This window comes from Heptranchias perlo, chromosome 3, assembly GCF_035084215.1.
Source record: "Heptranchias perlo isolate sHepPer1 chromosome 3, sHepPer1.hap1, whole genome shotgun sequence".
Taxonomy (NCBI): Eukaryota; Metazoa; Chordata; class Chondrichthyes; order Hexanchiformes; family Hexanchidae; genus Heptranchias; species Heptranchias perlo.
Genome location: NC_090327.1, coordinates 135,950,180 through 135,967,528, shown reverse-complemented (window position 1 = coordinate 135,967,528; position 17,349 = coordinate 135,950,180). Strand labels below are relative to the sequence as shown.

Genomic DNA, 17,349 nt, shown 5'->3' with positions numbered 1-17,349 from the left:
CTTACTAAAATGTCAGCTGTACACTTTACAATGAGACAGTGTGTGAAGCAGTCCAGCCGGATTGTGCCACTTTGTTGAGAAAGGTATACCTGCTCTTCTGGTAGCAGATGAGCTATCCTACTGCTTGCACTAAGCCTAAAAAAAGTGTACAAGAGAATTTGTTTTTTCTTTGCTTTCACACAGTATACAATGCACTAAGTAGTAACTCATATCTACTTACGGGTCCTTGCTTTCCGGTGATCCAAACATTATCATAGATTTCAGTGCATTCCAGTCCTGAAGAACACGCTCCAAAGCCAACTGAGCAAATCTCGGAGGCTCCAAGTCATGATCAGGCATATCAGAATCTGTGAGGGAGTAGAGTAAAAGAAACGTAATAGACTTTACATTGTTATTAGTGCACGCATATCCTCTTAAACCCCCTCCACCCCATAAAAATGCCACCACAGTGAAATCGACAATACCTGAAGACACCACTCATCCTTACAATGTACTCCACAGCATGGCAACCACCATAACGGTAATGATACCCTAACCACTGCAGCTAGTCAGAAAGTTTGAGCAGGTTGCAAGCTTCAACAATCACACACACAAACCATGTGCAGAAGTAGCAAAGAACTAAAATTTGTTCCATCGTTAGCACTACACCATCATTCAAAATAATCAAATGTTGAAGTTTTTTCCCCAACGGTAGCTTTTTGACCTACATCCATATATAGAAATCATAGAATTGTTACAGCACAGAAGGAAGCCATTCGGCCCATCTAGCCCGTGCCGGCTCTCTGCAAGAATATTCCAGCTAGTCTCACTACCCCGCCCTTTCCCCGTAGCCCTACAAATTTTTTCCCTTCAAGTAGTAATCCAATTCTCTTTTGAAAACCATGATTGAATCTGCCTCCACCACCCCCTCGGGCAGTGCATTCCAGATCATAAACACTCGCTGTGTAAAAAAGTTTGCCCTCATGTCACCTCTTTTGCCAATCACCTTAAATCTGTGTCCTCTGGTTCTTGACCCTTCCGCCAATGGGAACAGTTTCTCTCTATCTACTCTGTCCAGACCCTTCATGATTTTGAATACCTCTATCAAATCTCCTCTCAACCTTCTCTATTCCAAGGAGAACAACCCCAGCTTCTCCCAATGTTACCCAAAGTTGAATTGCTCAAGTGAATTAAATACAGAATGCCCCCCACCCCATAGAATTGTAGAATCATACAGGAGACCATCCAGCCCATCCAATTAATGCACCCCTCCACCCCACCCCTTTCCCCATAGTCCTGCAATTTTTTCCCCTGTCAAGTATTTATCCAATTCCCCTATAAAAGCTATTTCTGAATTTGCTTCCACCACTCTTTCAGGCAGTGCATTCCAGATCATAACAACTGATCATTTAAGAACTTAAAAGCAGGGAAACGACAGAGCCTCTCTTCTAATTGAGGGGAATTCTGCTACGATAGCGTAGTGAGCAATGAACGATCTGGTTGCAACTGTGATATTAAGGACATGCATTTATATAGCACTTATGTACAGATGTCACAGAACACTTTCAAGTAACAGTACTGTTCAACTGTTCCCTTTAACATAGATGGTACCATTTCACAACTTCATTGAGCTTTCACCTGCACTGAGAATGAATACAAGAGACATTTTTACTTGAATACTGGACTGACATTATCACAGATTAATATACACGAGACCAACATCCGTTGAGCGATGAGAAGCCCTGGCACCAAAATTCCCCCTCTCAACCCCTTTGCCGTTCTACCTCCCTCTCTTCAAGACCCCATCAACACTTTAAAACCCACCTGAGCAAGTTTTTGGTCACCCTTCCTAATAGCTCACACTTTGGCTCGGCATCCATTTTTATCTAATCTAAAGTACCATGGGACATTGAACCCATTTGGCAATTTTGCTTGCAGAACTACAAGTGGTGGCCAGCTAAGTACCTGCTTTCTGAAAATTGATCTTCCAGTAGTTAGAGGCATCCAACTAGGTGGTACACTGACATTTAGTGAGAGATAGGATGTTAGATTCTGTAGGCACAACCGCATCAACGTGGGCCTGGGAACAGATCTCCTGCTTGCATGGAAATTATAATCGGAAAACTGAGACGCGAGTATACAAAATTTAAAATGAGACAAAAACATTTAATTTTTGAGGGAATAGAAATAAATGTCAATGGGGGGTGATTTTAAACCCCAAGAACGGGTGGGAGTTGAGAATAGTTGTTTTTTGGGTCGCGACCGCTACCCGGCTTTATTTCTGGGTTTAACGTCGGTGCGGAAAAGTACAGGCTTTGCACTGGGAATGCAAAGTCCAAAAATTTTGCGGTTGTGATTCAAAAAAACAACTATTTTCAACTCCCACCCGCCCCCAACCCACCCGTTCTTGGGGTTTAAAATCATCCCCAATATGTTTTCTGTTCTTGCTCCATTCTGTAGCTTTATTGCTCAGACACTGGTAGTTCAGAATAAAAAAAAATTCATCAGGGCAGAAAAAGTCTAGCCAAAGCTTTAGAAGGCAGTTGAAAATTGACGGTGAAGGGTATTCAGTGGTTACTTATTTTGCAAACAGTTTGGTCATTTGTTGCCTATTAGAAGTTGTTTATATTACTACATTATGTCAGTTAGTACTGGATTAAGTAGTCAGCTATATCTCCCAAATGAGAATAAAAGACTATTGGTGCCAGTTACCTGGGAGATACTCACTGATACTTTCCAGTAAATTTTAATAGCTCAAAAGTAGAAATAATTTCTCTAAATATTTGTGTAAAATGTTGAGCAGTGCAACATGTAAGAGGGAAGAATAATTTACATTGGAAGAGCTCTTCCTCCTTTAACCTTGCAAGTACAGCATTTTTTTTTGTTTCTTGCCCCTCTACTTTCCTATGACAAGCTATGGAAATATAAATATGAAAAGGATGCGATTTTCACCGAATTTCAAAATGGGATCTGAAACATATGCACAAATTATAACTGGAAAAATTACTCAATCTGTCCACCAGATTTTTTAAATTGATTAACTTTTAACTTGCTACGTTATATAATCTTCATAATTTTACATGCAGTACAAACGGCTCAAAGCACTACAGAAATTTCTTACATTTATACTTTTCTTTTTAAAAAGTGGTCCACAAATTGTACAAACCTTCAACATTTGCAGTCTTCCGGTTTCTATCCTCTCTTATCCGTGGTGGCCGATACTGGCAGTGCTCCACAGTTTGTCTAGCAACTGTCTGCACTAAAAAGAGCAGCAGATGTTCACCCCTAAAAAGATTTAAACATTTAGGTGAAAATTCATGAATTGTAGAAGGCACTTGCATGTGATGTGGCAGAAATATTATAGTGCACCAATTTGGAAAAATTGGCCACAAAGTAATGTTGTGGTAGCCTTCATAAGAGGAAGGGTTAGGAAAGGAGTTAGTTCTACTTTTCTTTTGATTTCTATTTTTGCATTTATGCTCTTTTCAGCCCAAATCTAGTTTATCTTTAATCACTACCCCTCATTCATGTTTTCCACAAAACCGCCAATTTTAAAGACTTTGTGTACTCTCTCTACAGGGGCATATTGAATTTTTCTCTGTGTTTAAAGGAACTAGTCAGGAGTGTGATGGAATACTCTCTACTTGCCTGGACAAGTACAGCTCCATCACTCAAGAAGCTCGACACCATCCAGGATAATGCAGCTCGCGTGAGTGGCACCCCATCCACCACCCTAAACTAAAAACTCCCTTCACCACCAGTGCACTGTGGCTGCAGTATGTACCATCTACAGGATGCACTGCAGCAACTCACCAAGGCTTCTTCGACAGCACCTCCAAAACCCGCGACCTCTACCACCTAGAAGGACAAGGGCAGCAGGTACATGGGACCACCACCTGCACATTCCCCTCCAAGTAACACACCATCCCGAGTTGGAAATATATTGCCGCTGGGTCAAAATCCTGGAACTCCCTACCTAAGAGCACTGTGGAAGAACCGTCACCACATGGACTGCAGCGGTTCAAGGCGGCAGCTCACCACCACCTTCTCAAATGGCAATTAGGGATGGGCAATAAATGCTGGCCTTGCCAGCGACGTCCACATCCCATGAACGAATTTTTTAAAAAGCGAGATTTAATGCTCCATGTCAGCTTATGGTAATTCTGTGCCCGTCAGACTTGTAGCAATTGTACTTCAGGATGATTTCATTGGGATTGCAATTTTAATAGTTATTGAACTGCTAGCAGCTGCATTAGAGTGGACTCGTGATTCCATAGAGGTCAAAGACTCAGTTCTGTTACTGGAACTAGATACTGCGTGAGTTCCAGAGGACCCAAACACACAAAATGGGGCCTGGCTGGTGCTACCTGCTTTGATTGCTTTTAAGATCTGTCCCACGCTGCGCCTGATGCTATAATTCTCAGAGGAAACGGAACTAGAGATCCGTGTGGAACAAATGAGTGTATTCTTGCTATAAGAATGACCTTCCAGCAAATCAGGCTTCATAATAATCCCCTATTTTGAGCTTTACAATTTTGGCCCTAGTGCAAAAGTTTGTAAACTAAAATATCAATCACTGGGAAAGTTCGTGACATATAATGTCAATTTTAAAGCAAGAAGCCAGAGTTAAAGGTGATTTAATCAGAAATGATGATCCTGAGGCCAGATCTTAGCTGACCAATACAGAAATGTAAAACACATGATTTGAGCGAAATTATATCTTTGATACTTCAATTCCAATTTCACCATAATTTTTTTTTCTGCAATCACTATGATGTTCTTTCAATTTTACACATTCAAGGTGGTTAGTATATAAAATTAGAAGCATGCAAACAAACTATCTAACTAACTATATATATCTATCTCACTCATGGCAACTGGATTTCGGCTACCTGGTTTAGATCTATTTGTACAGCTTCTTCATTCTAAATACTTGCCTGCTATTTGGCAAAGTCACAAGGTTGGTTGTAGTAAGGAGTCTGTAGAGCAAATCAAGACGTGCAGACTTCTGTCCTGCAATCAATGTTTTACACTTGCATTTCTCCCAGCAGTCACAATATGCAGTAGGGGATGTCCTTTTCAGCCTGAAGATGGAGTTCCACAGAACAAATTTATAGTCTTTTAGGTTTCTGAGTGATTCCGGATCCTAGAAAAGCACTAAACTGGTGGTACAAATGATCAATTTGGAAGAACTTGATTAGCCAGATCTGCAGATACCACAGCCAAAGACAAAGTGAGCAATGGCATAGGAGCGAAACTGAAGCACCAATATGCTGTATCATTGGATAATATAGCGCAGATCCACATCCATGATTTCCCACATGGTAAGATGTTGATCTTGGTCATGGTAGAGAATGAAAACTACAGGCAAGTCAGCTCAAACTGCTCATGTGATTCCCCCATGTAGCTGGTTACACAATATTCTTGGGAGACACATAGCAGTAGATTGCCCACCAGCTCACATAATTAGGGCGATATTTGGCAGATTAAGGGAGAAAAGGTGGTTAATTTAATAAAATGCATGAGTAATTGTTCTTAACATATGATTCATTTTTAAAACAATTTTTAAAGTATTTTTTTTAAAAAAAGAGTACAAGTATTTTAAAAAATTGCTTTGGTTTCAATCAATGCAACATTCAGGCAAATTAAAACTCTGTACGGTTACTCACTTGCAGTCATGCCCTTTGTGACACACTCTTGCACACTCTGTACAGCAGCAGAGAGACTCCAGCAATCCACATGTCCGACATTCAAAAATATCCTAAGCAAAATTTAGCATAACACTTCAGTACATACAATTTATACTAAATGATTTTTAGAATGTACCTATGCTATATTATTTATTGAGAAACTTATGCCCATAGTACAGGACACTGCCAAAGGTGAAGACAGTGCAACAGAAGACAAATCATGTATATAGCCTTTTTAACATAGTAAAACGTCCCACGGCTCTTCACAGGAGCGTAATCAGACAAAAAGTGACACTGAGCCAAAAGGCAGAGACAATTAGGACAGGTGACCAAACGCTTGGTCAGAGATAGGTTTTAAGCCAAGTCTTGAAGGGGAGAGGGGTGGAGAGATGAAGAGGTTTGGGGAGGGAATGCGAGTGCTTAGGGCTTAGATGGCTGAAGGCACGGCCGTCAATGGTAGGGGCAAAAGGAGGTAGGGGTTGCACAAGAGGCCAGAGTTTGAGAAGTGTAGCGTTCTCGGAGGGTTATAGGGCCAAGACAAGATAAATCAAGAAGCAATGGCTAAGTGAAGCTAAGGCTGTAGATTGTTGGGGGAAAGGAAGATTGATGGAGGAAAAAAGCTCCACAGTTTTGAGGGTTTAGGAAAGAATGAGTTAGAGTGTATACGAATGTATTTATATCAGCATATTTGATTTTCAAATTATTTAGTAAAGCCAACTGTCTACTTTTTCATAGTTCAACTTCCATTTATAAATATACAGAATTACCCAAACACAGGAAACCAATGGAACACAGTCATTGGGAATTTGGTACTTGGAAGTACACAATCTTCCCCCACCCCAGAACCCCAGCTAAATATGTTCATTTGTTCTTTTTATTTTTTTTTTTTAAAATGGAGTTTGAACTAATGAGGAAGACAACAGTGCGACAAAAAAGTGTGGATTACACTGGACTTGACTGAACAGAGTAATAAAATTATGCAAGACTTATTGAACCGTTGACTGGTAATCCAAGTCACTTGAACTCTGATTTCAACTCGCTGTGTTCACATAAAATTAAGTTTGTTTGTTCAAAGTACCTGGTTAATGTGCTCTGCTCCAGTCCAGGTGAAACTGCAAGTATCATTGCAGCACAAAACATACAGTGGAGAGTCATCCGGATTAGTACCAGGTGGACAAATCATGCTCATAAACACATCCTCTTCCTTTTCACCTGAGACATCACCTGAGGTGGAAAAATTGCCCCGGATAATTATAGAATGAATTTACTGAAAACACTCAAATCACAAAATATTACTGCAGCTAGAGGTGGGGGACAAAACAAAGGACTTTTTAAAGTTATACCCGATGGCCGCAGATGTAAATTCCAACGACACAATCTCAAGGCAAATGGTTTAATTTGTGACCCTAACAGCCAACTAAAACCTGGAATGCAATGTCTCAGACTAGTTTTTTTTTTTAAAAAAAGCAGCTTAAGCAACAAAATCCCACAATGTCAGTTTTGTACTTTATCTTGTTCTCTCTGCACCATCATGGGGAAAAAGCAGATGACTTGTCCCCAGGCGTCTGCTGCTTTTCATCCAGCTGATGGCCCACGAGCTATTTATCTCCTCCCTTAAGACAAAACTAGGAAGAACTTAGCTGATTCTGAATTTTAAGATCACCAAAACATTTGGATCAGTATCCAGGATTGAAAAGAATCAAACATTCAATTAAGGCACTCAATAACAAAAGTGGGCAAGCAGCTTTCCAGACAAGGCTTTGGAGGCCCCAATCAAAAGAACTTTGCAGAACAAAGCTTCAAGCTTCAAGACAGTCGTGAGGGTACTTTTGCAATTGCTTCTTAGCTGAAGAGAGCCTGGTTTATTACTGTGCTTGCTTAGTTGGACTATAGAACCATTAGAAAAGATACAGCACAGAAGGGGGCCATTCGGGCCATCGTGTCCGCGCCGGCTCGAAGAACAACAGGTGCCCATTCTAATCCCACCTTCCAGCACCCGGTCCGTAGCCCTGCAGCTTACAGCACTTACAAGTCCATGTACTTTTTAAAAAGAGTTGAGGGTCCCTGCCTCTACCACCAATTCGGGCAGCGAATTCCATACACCAACCACCCCCTGGGTAAAAAAGTTTTTCCTCATGTCCCCTCTAATTCTTCCGCCAATCAGCTTAAATCTATGTCCTCTAGTTCTTGAACTCTCCGCTAGGGGAAACAGGTACTTCCTGTCTACAACATCTGGGCCCCTCATAATTTTGTACACCTCAGTCAAGTCACCCCTCAGCTCCAAGACAAAACAACCCCAGCCTATCCAATCTCTCCTCGTAGCTGCAACTTTCAAGCCCTGGCAACATTCTTGTAAATCTTCTCTGCACTCTCTCCAGAGCAATTATGTCCTTCCTGTAATGTGGTGCCCAGAACTGCGCACAATACTCCAGCTGTGGCCTTACCAGCGTTTTATACAGTTCCATCATTACATCCTGCTTTTGTATTCTACTCCTCAGCTAATAATGGACAGCATTCCGTATGCCTTCTTCACAACCTTATCTATCTGTACTGCCACCTACAGGGACCTGTGCACATGCACTCCAAGGTCTCACTTCCTCTACCCTCAATATGTTCCCGTTTACTGCATATTCCCTTTTACTGTTTGCCCTCCCTAAATTATTCTCAGAATGGCCCATAGGTTGTGTTGGTGCTTTTTAAAGTTTAAGAGTAGTTTTCAACTGCTCTCCAAAAAGGATAACTCCATCAGCTTGACCCTTCCTTGACTCATATGTTTGGCACTTCTGGCCAGATAGTCTTAAAATACACTTTTAAAAAATGGATTATTTTAGAAAAGCTAGAAGAGGGCTTGGAAAACATGCTACCACAGGATTCTTGGGTTCTGGTTATAGTCATCCCAGAAAATATTACAAGTGTATTAGTTGAGGCCATAACTTAAGTGGCTTTCATTCCAAGACAGCAGTAAACCACCTAGCTGCTGTAATACTGACATGAAACTGGCCTCGTCTCTAGCTTCTACTTCCTCGTACTTAACAGACTTAATTATTCAAAGTAGCAGAAGCAGTCTTTAAATGGTTTCATAAAACCATAGGAGCAATCCCAACCCATACTTGAGGTTTCCTCTTTGGAACAGCCTCCCGTTCCAGACAGGAGATATGGAAAAGATCAAGACCACCAAGGATAAATCTGATCTCAGACCAACAGTAATATAATTCCTTTTGTCTGAAGCACGACAGTTGAGCATGATTTTATACGGGAGGGTCATATTTGTGACTTGCTATGTTCTTAAAGTCCAGTGCACGTTCATGTAAGGATTAATCCATTTGTACACGTGGAGGACTCTCGTGTTAAAAAAAAAATGACAGTATTAAAGCCATGCGTCCAAACCCTTTGACAATGTGAAGACTGATTCAGAAAAGTACATCATTCTGTACATTTTCTCAAGATGACAAAGTGGGTTACCTTTGGCTATTTTCTGAGCAGTTTCTAGGATAGTAATTGCGGCTGGATAGGCTCTCCCACCGACACCTAACATAAAAGGTGTCATTCCTCTTGCATCCCTGAAAATGCACAGTCAAAATGAACAATAAAGCAGATTTAGATATATAATTTAAAAACAAAAAATATATTTGGCACAAAAATGCACAATGAATCTAAAATTCAACTACTTGGCTATGAATTGTTGTCTTTTGGAAACAAGTACAATTTACTGCAGCATCCCTTGACTAAGGAAAGGGAGAGAAAAACAGTCACTTATGACCACTATCTAGAGCACCTTGCTGAAAAATGCATGGGTAGACATGGGGCGAGTTTACGATTAGACTCGATGCTTCCCCACTTCCCTCCATCATTTAAGCCTGCTATCATTCATGGCTATTTAGGCAAGATACCGAGGCTACTGAGTCATGGAACTATATCCTAGCATGAGGCACTGTCTTCGAAAGAGGGGGGGAAAAGAAAGAAAACTGGAAGGGTGGGTGGAAATGGTTTAAGAAAACATGCCTGAAACAGACCAATATATTTTATTAATATATTCACAGGAGCATTATCAAAGGTAATTGGGAAAAAGTTGAATTTTACCTTAAAAAAGACTATCACATCAACTAATGTAAAACTGTAAGCCCCTTTAATATCCCATTTATATTGCAGTTCCTACTTCCAGAGGCTGTGTTGTAATAAAAATGGGACTATATGCACACATCTGGAGGCAAAGATGAAGCCACCATTGGCACTGACCATTCGGTTTGCCATTTCAAGGGTGTGCTGAAAGTTTTGCCTGTCTGCTCAGGCCAGTTTCCATTTTACTGGCACGTAGGGTGTACCTCTCACACTTGACAGGAAAACTTCATGACTTTTGCACATGTACAGTTGTTCTTGCCAGCTTCTTGAATCTGCCCTGCAGTATAACTGCATTAAATTGGGAACTTGGGGTAACAAAAATCATATTACAGGAGATCCTGCAAAATGGGATACAAAAGACACACAAGCGCATGTTCGAAAAATGAAGTGAATGCATCACAAGAATGCATGTATTTTGTGTGTTTATCAATATAAATGCTAACTCCTTTAAAAAAGTGGGTGCTTTCACGCACTTCATTGCAACATTAGGAAAGCACCGTTACTATACGTACTCAACCCACTCCTCTAGCTCGACTGCCCTGTCCAACTTTTTTTTTTAATACTCCACAACAACTTGAATTTATATGGCACCTTTAACGTAGTAAAACATCCCAAGGCACTTCACAGCAGTGTTATCAAACAGAATGTGACACCATGCCACAAGGAGATATTGGGACAGGTAACCAAAAACTTGGTCAGAGGTTTTAAGGAACATCTTAAAGGAGGAGAGGTGGTGGTGGTTGGGGGGGGGGGGGGGGGGGAAAGAGAGAGGGGGGGGTGGCGGTATGAAGAAGTTTAGGGAGGGAATTCCAGAGCTTAGGGCCTAAGCAGCTGAAAGCACAGCCGTCAACAGTGGAGCGATTAAAATGAGGGATGGGCAAGAGGCCAGAATTGGAGGAGCACAGAGATCTCGGAGGGTTGCCGGGCTGGAGGAGGTTACAGAGATAGGGAGGGGCGAGGCCATGGAGGGACTTGAAAACAAGGATGAGCGTTTTAAAATCGAGGCATTGCCAGACCAGGAGCCAATGTAAGTCAACAAGCACAGGAGTGATGGGTGAATGGGACTTGGTGCAAGTCAGGATAAGGGCAGAGTTTTGGATGAGCTCAAGTTTTTGGTAGTTGGTAAAGCTCCCAATTTGATCAAAACCCAATACTTAATGGGTGTTATAACCTTTTACGAAATGAAGATTAAAATTAACTTAGTTTGTTTTATTGGTATGCATCTACAATACACTGCAAACCAGGTTTAGGTGCTAGATTGTATGCTTCAAAAGGCATCACAAAGTGACTGCTATCATTACACATCATATTCTTAGTCAATACATATGTATGCTCCAAGAATGTGTTACAAAAGCCATTTGAATTATACACTACACTTACTTGGCTGAAAGCAATTCTCGAAGATAAGGTCGCAGTACTACACTTTCACAAAGTAATTTTAAGATCAGATGAGCATTAGCTTTTCTGTCCTTTGACTCCACTATAGGTGGTTCAGATGAAGGACCTGGAGTGGAAAAAACAAAACTACATTTAGAGTGAGGAGAAAAAAGTATGCTTTTATACTAGATTTATGGTTATTCACTGATGGATATACAGTCTTAATTTAAACAAAATTCAATCCTACTGAGTCCTTGTCTTGCATAAGCCCACTTAGTGGATAAGGAATATACTTGTACATAACACAATGGAACAGTGCTAGGCTTGACTAATGGGACAAAAGTCAACATACAAGATTATTGTGACAAATTCCCAATCTCAATAATGCTGTTAAGGGGAGGCAATAAACAATAGTCCTTCCATCGGGATGGCCTTGGAAGGAGCACAGTGCTGATTCACCAGACTATTACTAGGGCTCCAAGGTTTACATTATGAGGCGAGATTACATAAACTAGGCTTGTATTCCCTGGAAGATAGAAGGTTAAGGGGTGATTTGATTGAGGTTTTTAGGATTTTGAAAGGAACTGATAGGAGAGAGAGAGAGAGAGAAACCTTTCCCGCTGGCTGGGGGAGTCTAGGACAGGGGCATAGCTTTAAAATCAGAGCCAAGCCATTCAGGAGAGAAGTTACACAAAGGGTGGTAGAAGTGTGGAAAACTCTCCCACAAAAAGCAATAGATGCGAGCTCAATTAATAATTTTAAATCTGCGATCGAAAGATTTTTGCTTGCAAAGGGTGTCAAGGGACATGGAACCATGGTGGGTAAATGGAGTTAGTTGGGATACAGATCAGCCATGATCTAAGTAAACGGCGGAACAGACTCAAGGGGCTGAATGGCCTACTCCTATTCCTGTGTTTCAATATATATAAAAAGGAAACACATTTTGGGAATGATAGCAAATTAACTATTTTGTCATTTTCCTAAGACCAATGGAACAGGAAATCTGAAGCCTGTTATATAATTAGAATAATTTAACCCCACCCCCACCCCCAACCCCATCTCCCAGTGGCTCCATTGGTAAAGATCTGGCCTTCTCAGAAAAAATGGCAGTAGGGATGCTTAGTGCTAATGCGGTGAAAATTACACACGATTCCCACTCCTGAATACTATCCAATGATACCTGCTGGATGTGTATGACAGGTGAGGATAGGAACAGGCTCAGTTTTGATGCACCTTCCCCATTCCCTCCAACCAATGGCGATAAAGCCTATATTCACTCAGACTAGGATCGCACAACAAGAGTTATTTGGGCAAGGTAACTACAACAGAAGTCAAAACCTTCAGGTGGAGGGAAAAAATTGATGTAAAAAATTAAATCCTCACCTGGTATGGTAGATGTGCTTGGTCCCTGTCCGGTGCCAGACGCTGCTGTGGTAAGAGATCCCACAGCGGGGGCCAGGATAAAATCAATGTCACCATCTTTCAGTAAACAGAACAGCAGACAACATCAACATCACAAAATAATCCCCTGCAATGACACTTTAATGATAAAAAAAATGCTCCTTCCCTCCACTCCATTTTGGAGAAACTCCATTTTATTAGGTGGTAAAATTCAGTAGTTTAATACAATTTCTTGTATAGCTCTGTGAACCATGAGGTTTTATAAAAGGATTCCAAAACTTTTCCTTAATTCATTGCATTCTGCAAAGAGTACTCATTTTAAAACGTAATGATTTTAAAAGCAACAGAGCTGGGACCAATGCCCTCCCAGGGAGGTTAACTAGTGCTTGGGGGAGGGGGCGGTTTCAAATAATTTGGCAGGGGATAGGCACCAAGTTGAAACATTAGAGAGGAGAAATAAGGTGCACAGAGGATTGGGAGGGGCAAATAGCACAAGAGTAAAGAATAGTTCAGAAATAGGAGGGGTCAGACAGGGGGCAAATGCGAGACAGTCTAGGATGAGTTTGGAGTGCACATGCGTAAATGCACGTAGCCTGGTAAATAAGGTTGGTGAGCTGCAGGCTCAAGTTGCCACATGGGACTATGATATAGTGGCAATAATCAGAGACCTGGCTCAAAGGAGGGGAGGATTGGGTACTTAATGATCCTGGCTACAAGGTATTCAGCAAAGATAGGGAAGGAAAAAAAGAGGGGGTGGGGAGGCAGAGGTGGTAGTGATCAAAGTATTATAGCACTGGAATGGATGTAATTCAGGGGTCAAAGACAGAATCTATTTGGTTAGAATTAAGGAATAGAGGAGCTATTACACTACTGGGTGTATACTGTAGGCCACCAAATAGTGGGGAGGAAAGACAGGAGCAAAATTGCAGGGAAATTACAGAAAGATGCAAGAACTATAGAGTAGTGATAATGGTGGACTTCAATTATCCTAATATAAACTGGGATAGTTAGTGTAAAGTGCAAAGAAGGGGAGGAAGAATCCCTGAAATGTGTGTAAGAGAACTTTATCGAACAGTGTGTTTCCAGCCCAACGAGGAAGGAAGCAGTGCTGGATCTAGTTCTGGGGAATGAAATGGGACAGGTGTAGCATGTTCCAGTGGGGGAACATTTGGGGTACAGAGCACATATCAAGTTTAGAATAATTATGGAAAAAGACAAGGAACAAATCAAGTGTAAAAATACTTAACTGGAGGAGGATTAATTTCAGTGAGTTGAAAAGGGATCTTGCCCAGATGGACTGGAATCAAAAATTGGTAGGCAAAACAGTAATTGAACAATGAGAGGCCTTCAAAGAGATGGTTCAGGTACATAATAGACACATTCCCATGAGGGGGGAAAGGAAGGGCATTCAAAGCTAGAGCTCCCTGGATGACTAAAGATAAAAAGGGATTAAAATGAAACAGGAAAAGGAGGCTTACAATAAATGTAAGCTTCACAATATAGTATGGAACCAAGCTGAATACAGAAAGTACAGAGATCTAAAGAAGAAAATGAGGGTCAAAGAGTGAGAATAGATTAGCGGCTAGCATAAAAGCAAACCCAAAAGTCTTCTATAAACATACAAATAGCAAAAAAAGTGTAGTCAAAGGAAGGGTGGGACCAATTAGGGACAAAAAGGGAGATCTTCTTGTGGAAGCAGAGGGTATGGCTTTGGTAATAAATGAATACTTCGGATCAGTCTTCACTAAAGAGGATGCTGCCAATGTAGCAGTAATGGAGAAGGTGGTAGTGACAGTGGATAGGATAAAAATAAAGAGGAAGTACTTAAAAGGTCGGCAGTACTCAAAGTAGAAAAGTCACCCGGTCCAGGTGGGATGCATCCTAGGTCAATGAGGAAAATAAGGGTGCAAAATTGCGGAGGCTCTGGCCATAATCTTCCAATCCTCCTTAGAGGAGGAGACGGTGCCGGAGGACTAGAGGATTGCAAATGTTACACCCTTGTTCAAAGAAGGGGAGAGGGATAAAATTGGTAATTACAGGCCAGTCAGCCTAACGTCGATGATGGGGAAACTCAGAGTCAATAATCGGGAACAAAATTAATTAGCACTTGGAAAAGTATGGGCTAATAAATGAAAGTCAGCACAGATCTGTTAAAGGAAAATCGTGTTTGACTAACTTGATTGAGTTCCATGACGAAGTAACGGAGAAGGTTGATGTTATGTATATGGACTTTCAAAAGGCATTTAATAAAGTACCACATAACAGACTTGTTAGCAAAATTACAGCCCATGGGAGTAAAGGGACAATGGCAGCAGGGATACAAAATTGGCTAATGGACAGAAAACAGACAGCAGCAGTGAACAGTTGTTTTTCAAATTGGAGAAAGTAAACAGTGATGTTCCCCAGGGGTCAGTATTCAGACCACTACTCTTTTTGATATATATTAATGACCTGGATTTGGGTAAGAGGGTATAATTTCAAAAAGTTTGAAGACGACAAAACTTGGAAATATAGTAACAATGTGGAGGATAGTAACAGACCTCAAGAGCACATGGCAGATGAAATTTAATGCAGAGGAAGTGCGAAGTGATACATTTTGGTGGGAAACATGAGGAGAGGCAATATAAACTAAATTTTGAAGGGAGTGCAGAAACAGAGGCCTGGATGTATGTACACGAATCTTTGACGGTGGCAGGACAAGTTGAGAAGGCTATTAAAAAAGCAAATGGGATCCTGGGCTTTATTAACAGAGACAGAGTACAAAAGCAAGGAAGTTAAGCTAAACCTTCATAAAACACTGGTTAGGTCTCAGCTGGAGTGCTGTGTTCAATTCTGGGCACCACACTTTAGGAAGGATATTAAAGCAGAAGAGATTTACTAGAATGGTACCAGGGATGAGGGACTTCAGTTTTGTGGAAAGACTGGAGAAGTTGGGCTTGTTCTCTATACAGCAGAGAAGGTTAAGAGGCGTTTTGATAGAGATGTTCAAAATCATGAACAGTTTTGTAGAGTAAATAAAGAAAAACTGTTTCCAGTGGCAGAAAGGTCAGTAACCAGAGGACATACAGATTTACAGTGATTGGCAAAAGAATCAGAGGCGACATGAGGAAACATTTTTTACGCAGCAAATTGTTATGCTCTGGAATGCACTGCCTGAAAGGGCGGTGGAAACAGATTCAATAGTAACTTTCAAAAGGCAAATGGATAAATACTTGAAGGGAAACAATTTACAGGGCAATGGGGATAGAGCAGGGAGTGGTACTAATTGGATAGCTCTTTCAAAGAGCCGGCACATGCTTGATGGTCTGAAAGACCTTCTTCTGTGCTGTGTATGATACTATGAAAATGAATGAACTATGCCACAGCTAAGTACTAACGGCCAAGATCTCGGCATCCAAAAATACCAATGAGAAACTTGTTCCCTGCATTTACAAATCTTTCAGAAACAATAGCAGTAAATCAGAACAAAATTCTAAACTACTTCAAACCACACAAAACAATGTGTGAAGGGAGAAATCCATGACTCCTGAACATAATCAAAAAATAGCATCTTATCTTATCAAAATTTCAGTATGTATTAACAAGCAAGGATAATTCATTTCACTGTAGAATCATAGAATGATACAGCATAGGTGGCCGCTATTCGGCCCATCGTGCCTGTGTCGGCTCTTTGAAAAAGCAATCCAATTAGTCCCACTCCCCTGCTCTTTTCCCATAGCCCTGCAAACTTTCCAATTCCCCTTTGAAAGTTTTCATTGAATCTGCTTCTACCACCCTTTCAGGCAGTGCATTCCAGCTCATAAGTCACTGCTTTAAAAAATTTTTCCTCATGTCACCTCTGGTTCTTTAGCCAATTACTTGTTAAACAACTGTTAAAACATATATTGTGGTAAAAACTAAAAGCTGATCAACGTGGGCCATAAACCACTGGATGATGACTGACTTCCATAGGTAGAACAGTATAAGGTGATCGGCAAAAGAGCCAGAGGCGACATGAGCAAACAATTTTTTTTAAAAACGCAGCGAGTTGTCATGATCTGTAATTCACTGCCTGAAAGGGTGGTGGAACCAGATAGTCAATAGTAGTTTTCAAAAAGAGAATTGGTTAAATTCTTGAAGGGAAAAAATTTACAGGGCTATGGGGAAACAGCAGGGGAATGGGGCTAATTGGATAGCTCTTTTAGAGCCCGCACATGCACGATGGGCTGAATGGTTGTGCTGTACCTACGAGTACCAAGTGGATATCTTCAAAGTTCAGAATACTTGGGAAGAAAATTGTGCTTCAGATTAAAACTAGAAACATCTAAAACAAGATTATATTCTTTTGGCAAACCAGGCTATAAAGCAGTTTCAAAGTTACAAATATTTTAAGAGCCAATTAGATGCAATTATAATGATGCGAAAACATGGGATTCAACCAAGTTCATTATTTAAGGTTATTATATAATTATATTTTTGTATTTGAATGCTGACTGCACAAAAGCCTTGTGCTTGTGTGGCAGAAGTTGTAGTGTGTAAATATAGTTTAATTTCTTAACCTGAAAATTGGGTAGTTTTAATGGCTTTCACTCCCACATCTCTGCATAGAATAAACTCAATTTCCAATAGTTCCAGGAAAGCACAATTAGTGAACTGACACTTTCATATACACTGCTTTAAGTCAAATATGGAGGATAACAAGGTGCAACTCAATTTTGCACATGGAGTGGTAGCCAAGTTGGATCTCTTCTACAACACTGTGATTCATCAATTAAAGTTGTTATTTTTAGGGAGGTGTGCGCTG

At 40.8% G+C, this 17,349-nt stretch overlaps 1 protein-coding gene across 7 annotated transcripts in view; it reads right to left on the bottom strand.

The window, feature by feature from the left end:
• Nucleotides 1–17,349, bottom strand: part of ubr5 (ubiquitin protein ligase E3 component n-recognin 5) — a 182,900-nt gene that overhangs the window by 74,492 nt on the left and 91,059 nt on the right. For all 7 annotated transcript variants that reach the window (XM_067982020.1, XM_067982021.1, XM_067982022.1 and 4 more), the window contains 9 exons: nt 12,549–12,644; nt 11,169–11,292; nt 9,132–9,229; nt 6,748–6,893; nt 5,649–5,740; nt 4,917–5,063; nt 3,146–3,264; nt 221–347; nt 6–135 (listed from right to left, as the gene is read on the bottom strand). In XM_067982020.1, the coding sequence (XP_067838121.1) occupies nt 6–135; nt 221–347; nt 3,146–3,264; nt 4,917–5,063; nt 5,649–5,740; nt 6,748–6,893; nt 9,132–9,229; nt 11,169–11,292; nt 12,549–12,644 (1,079 nt within the window). The remainder of the gene's footprint in view (nt 1–5; nt 136–220; nt 348–3,145; nt 3,265–4,916; nt 5,064–5,648; nt 5,741–6,747; nt 6,894–9,131; nt 9,230–11,168; nt 11,293–12,548; nt 12,645–17,349) is intronic.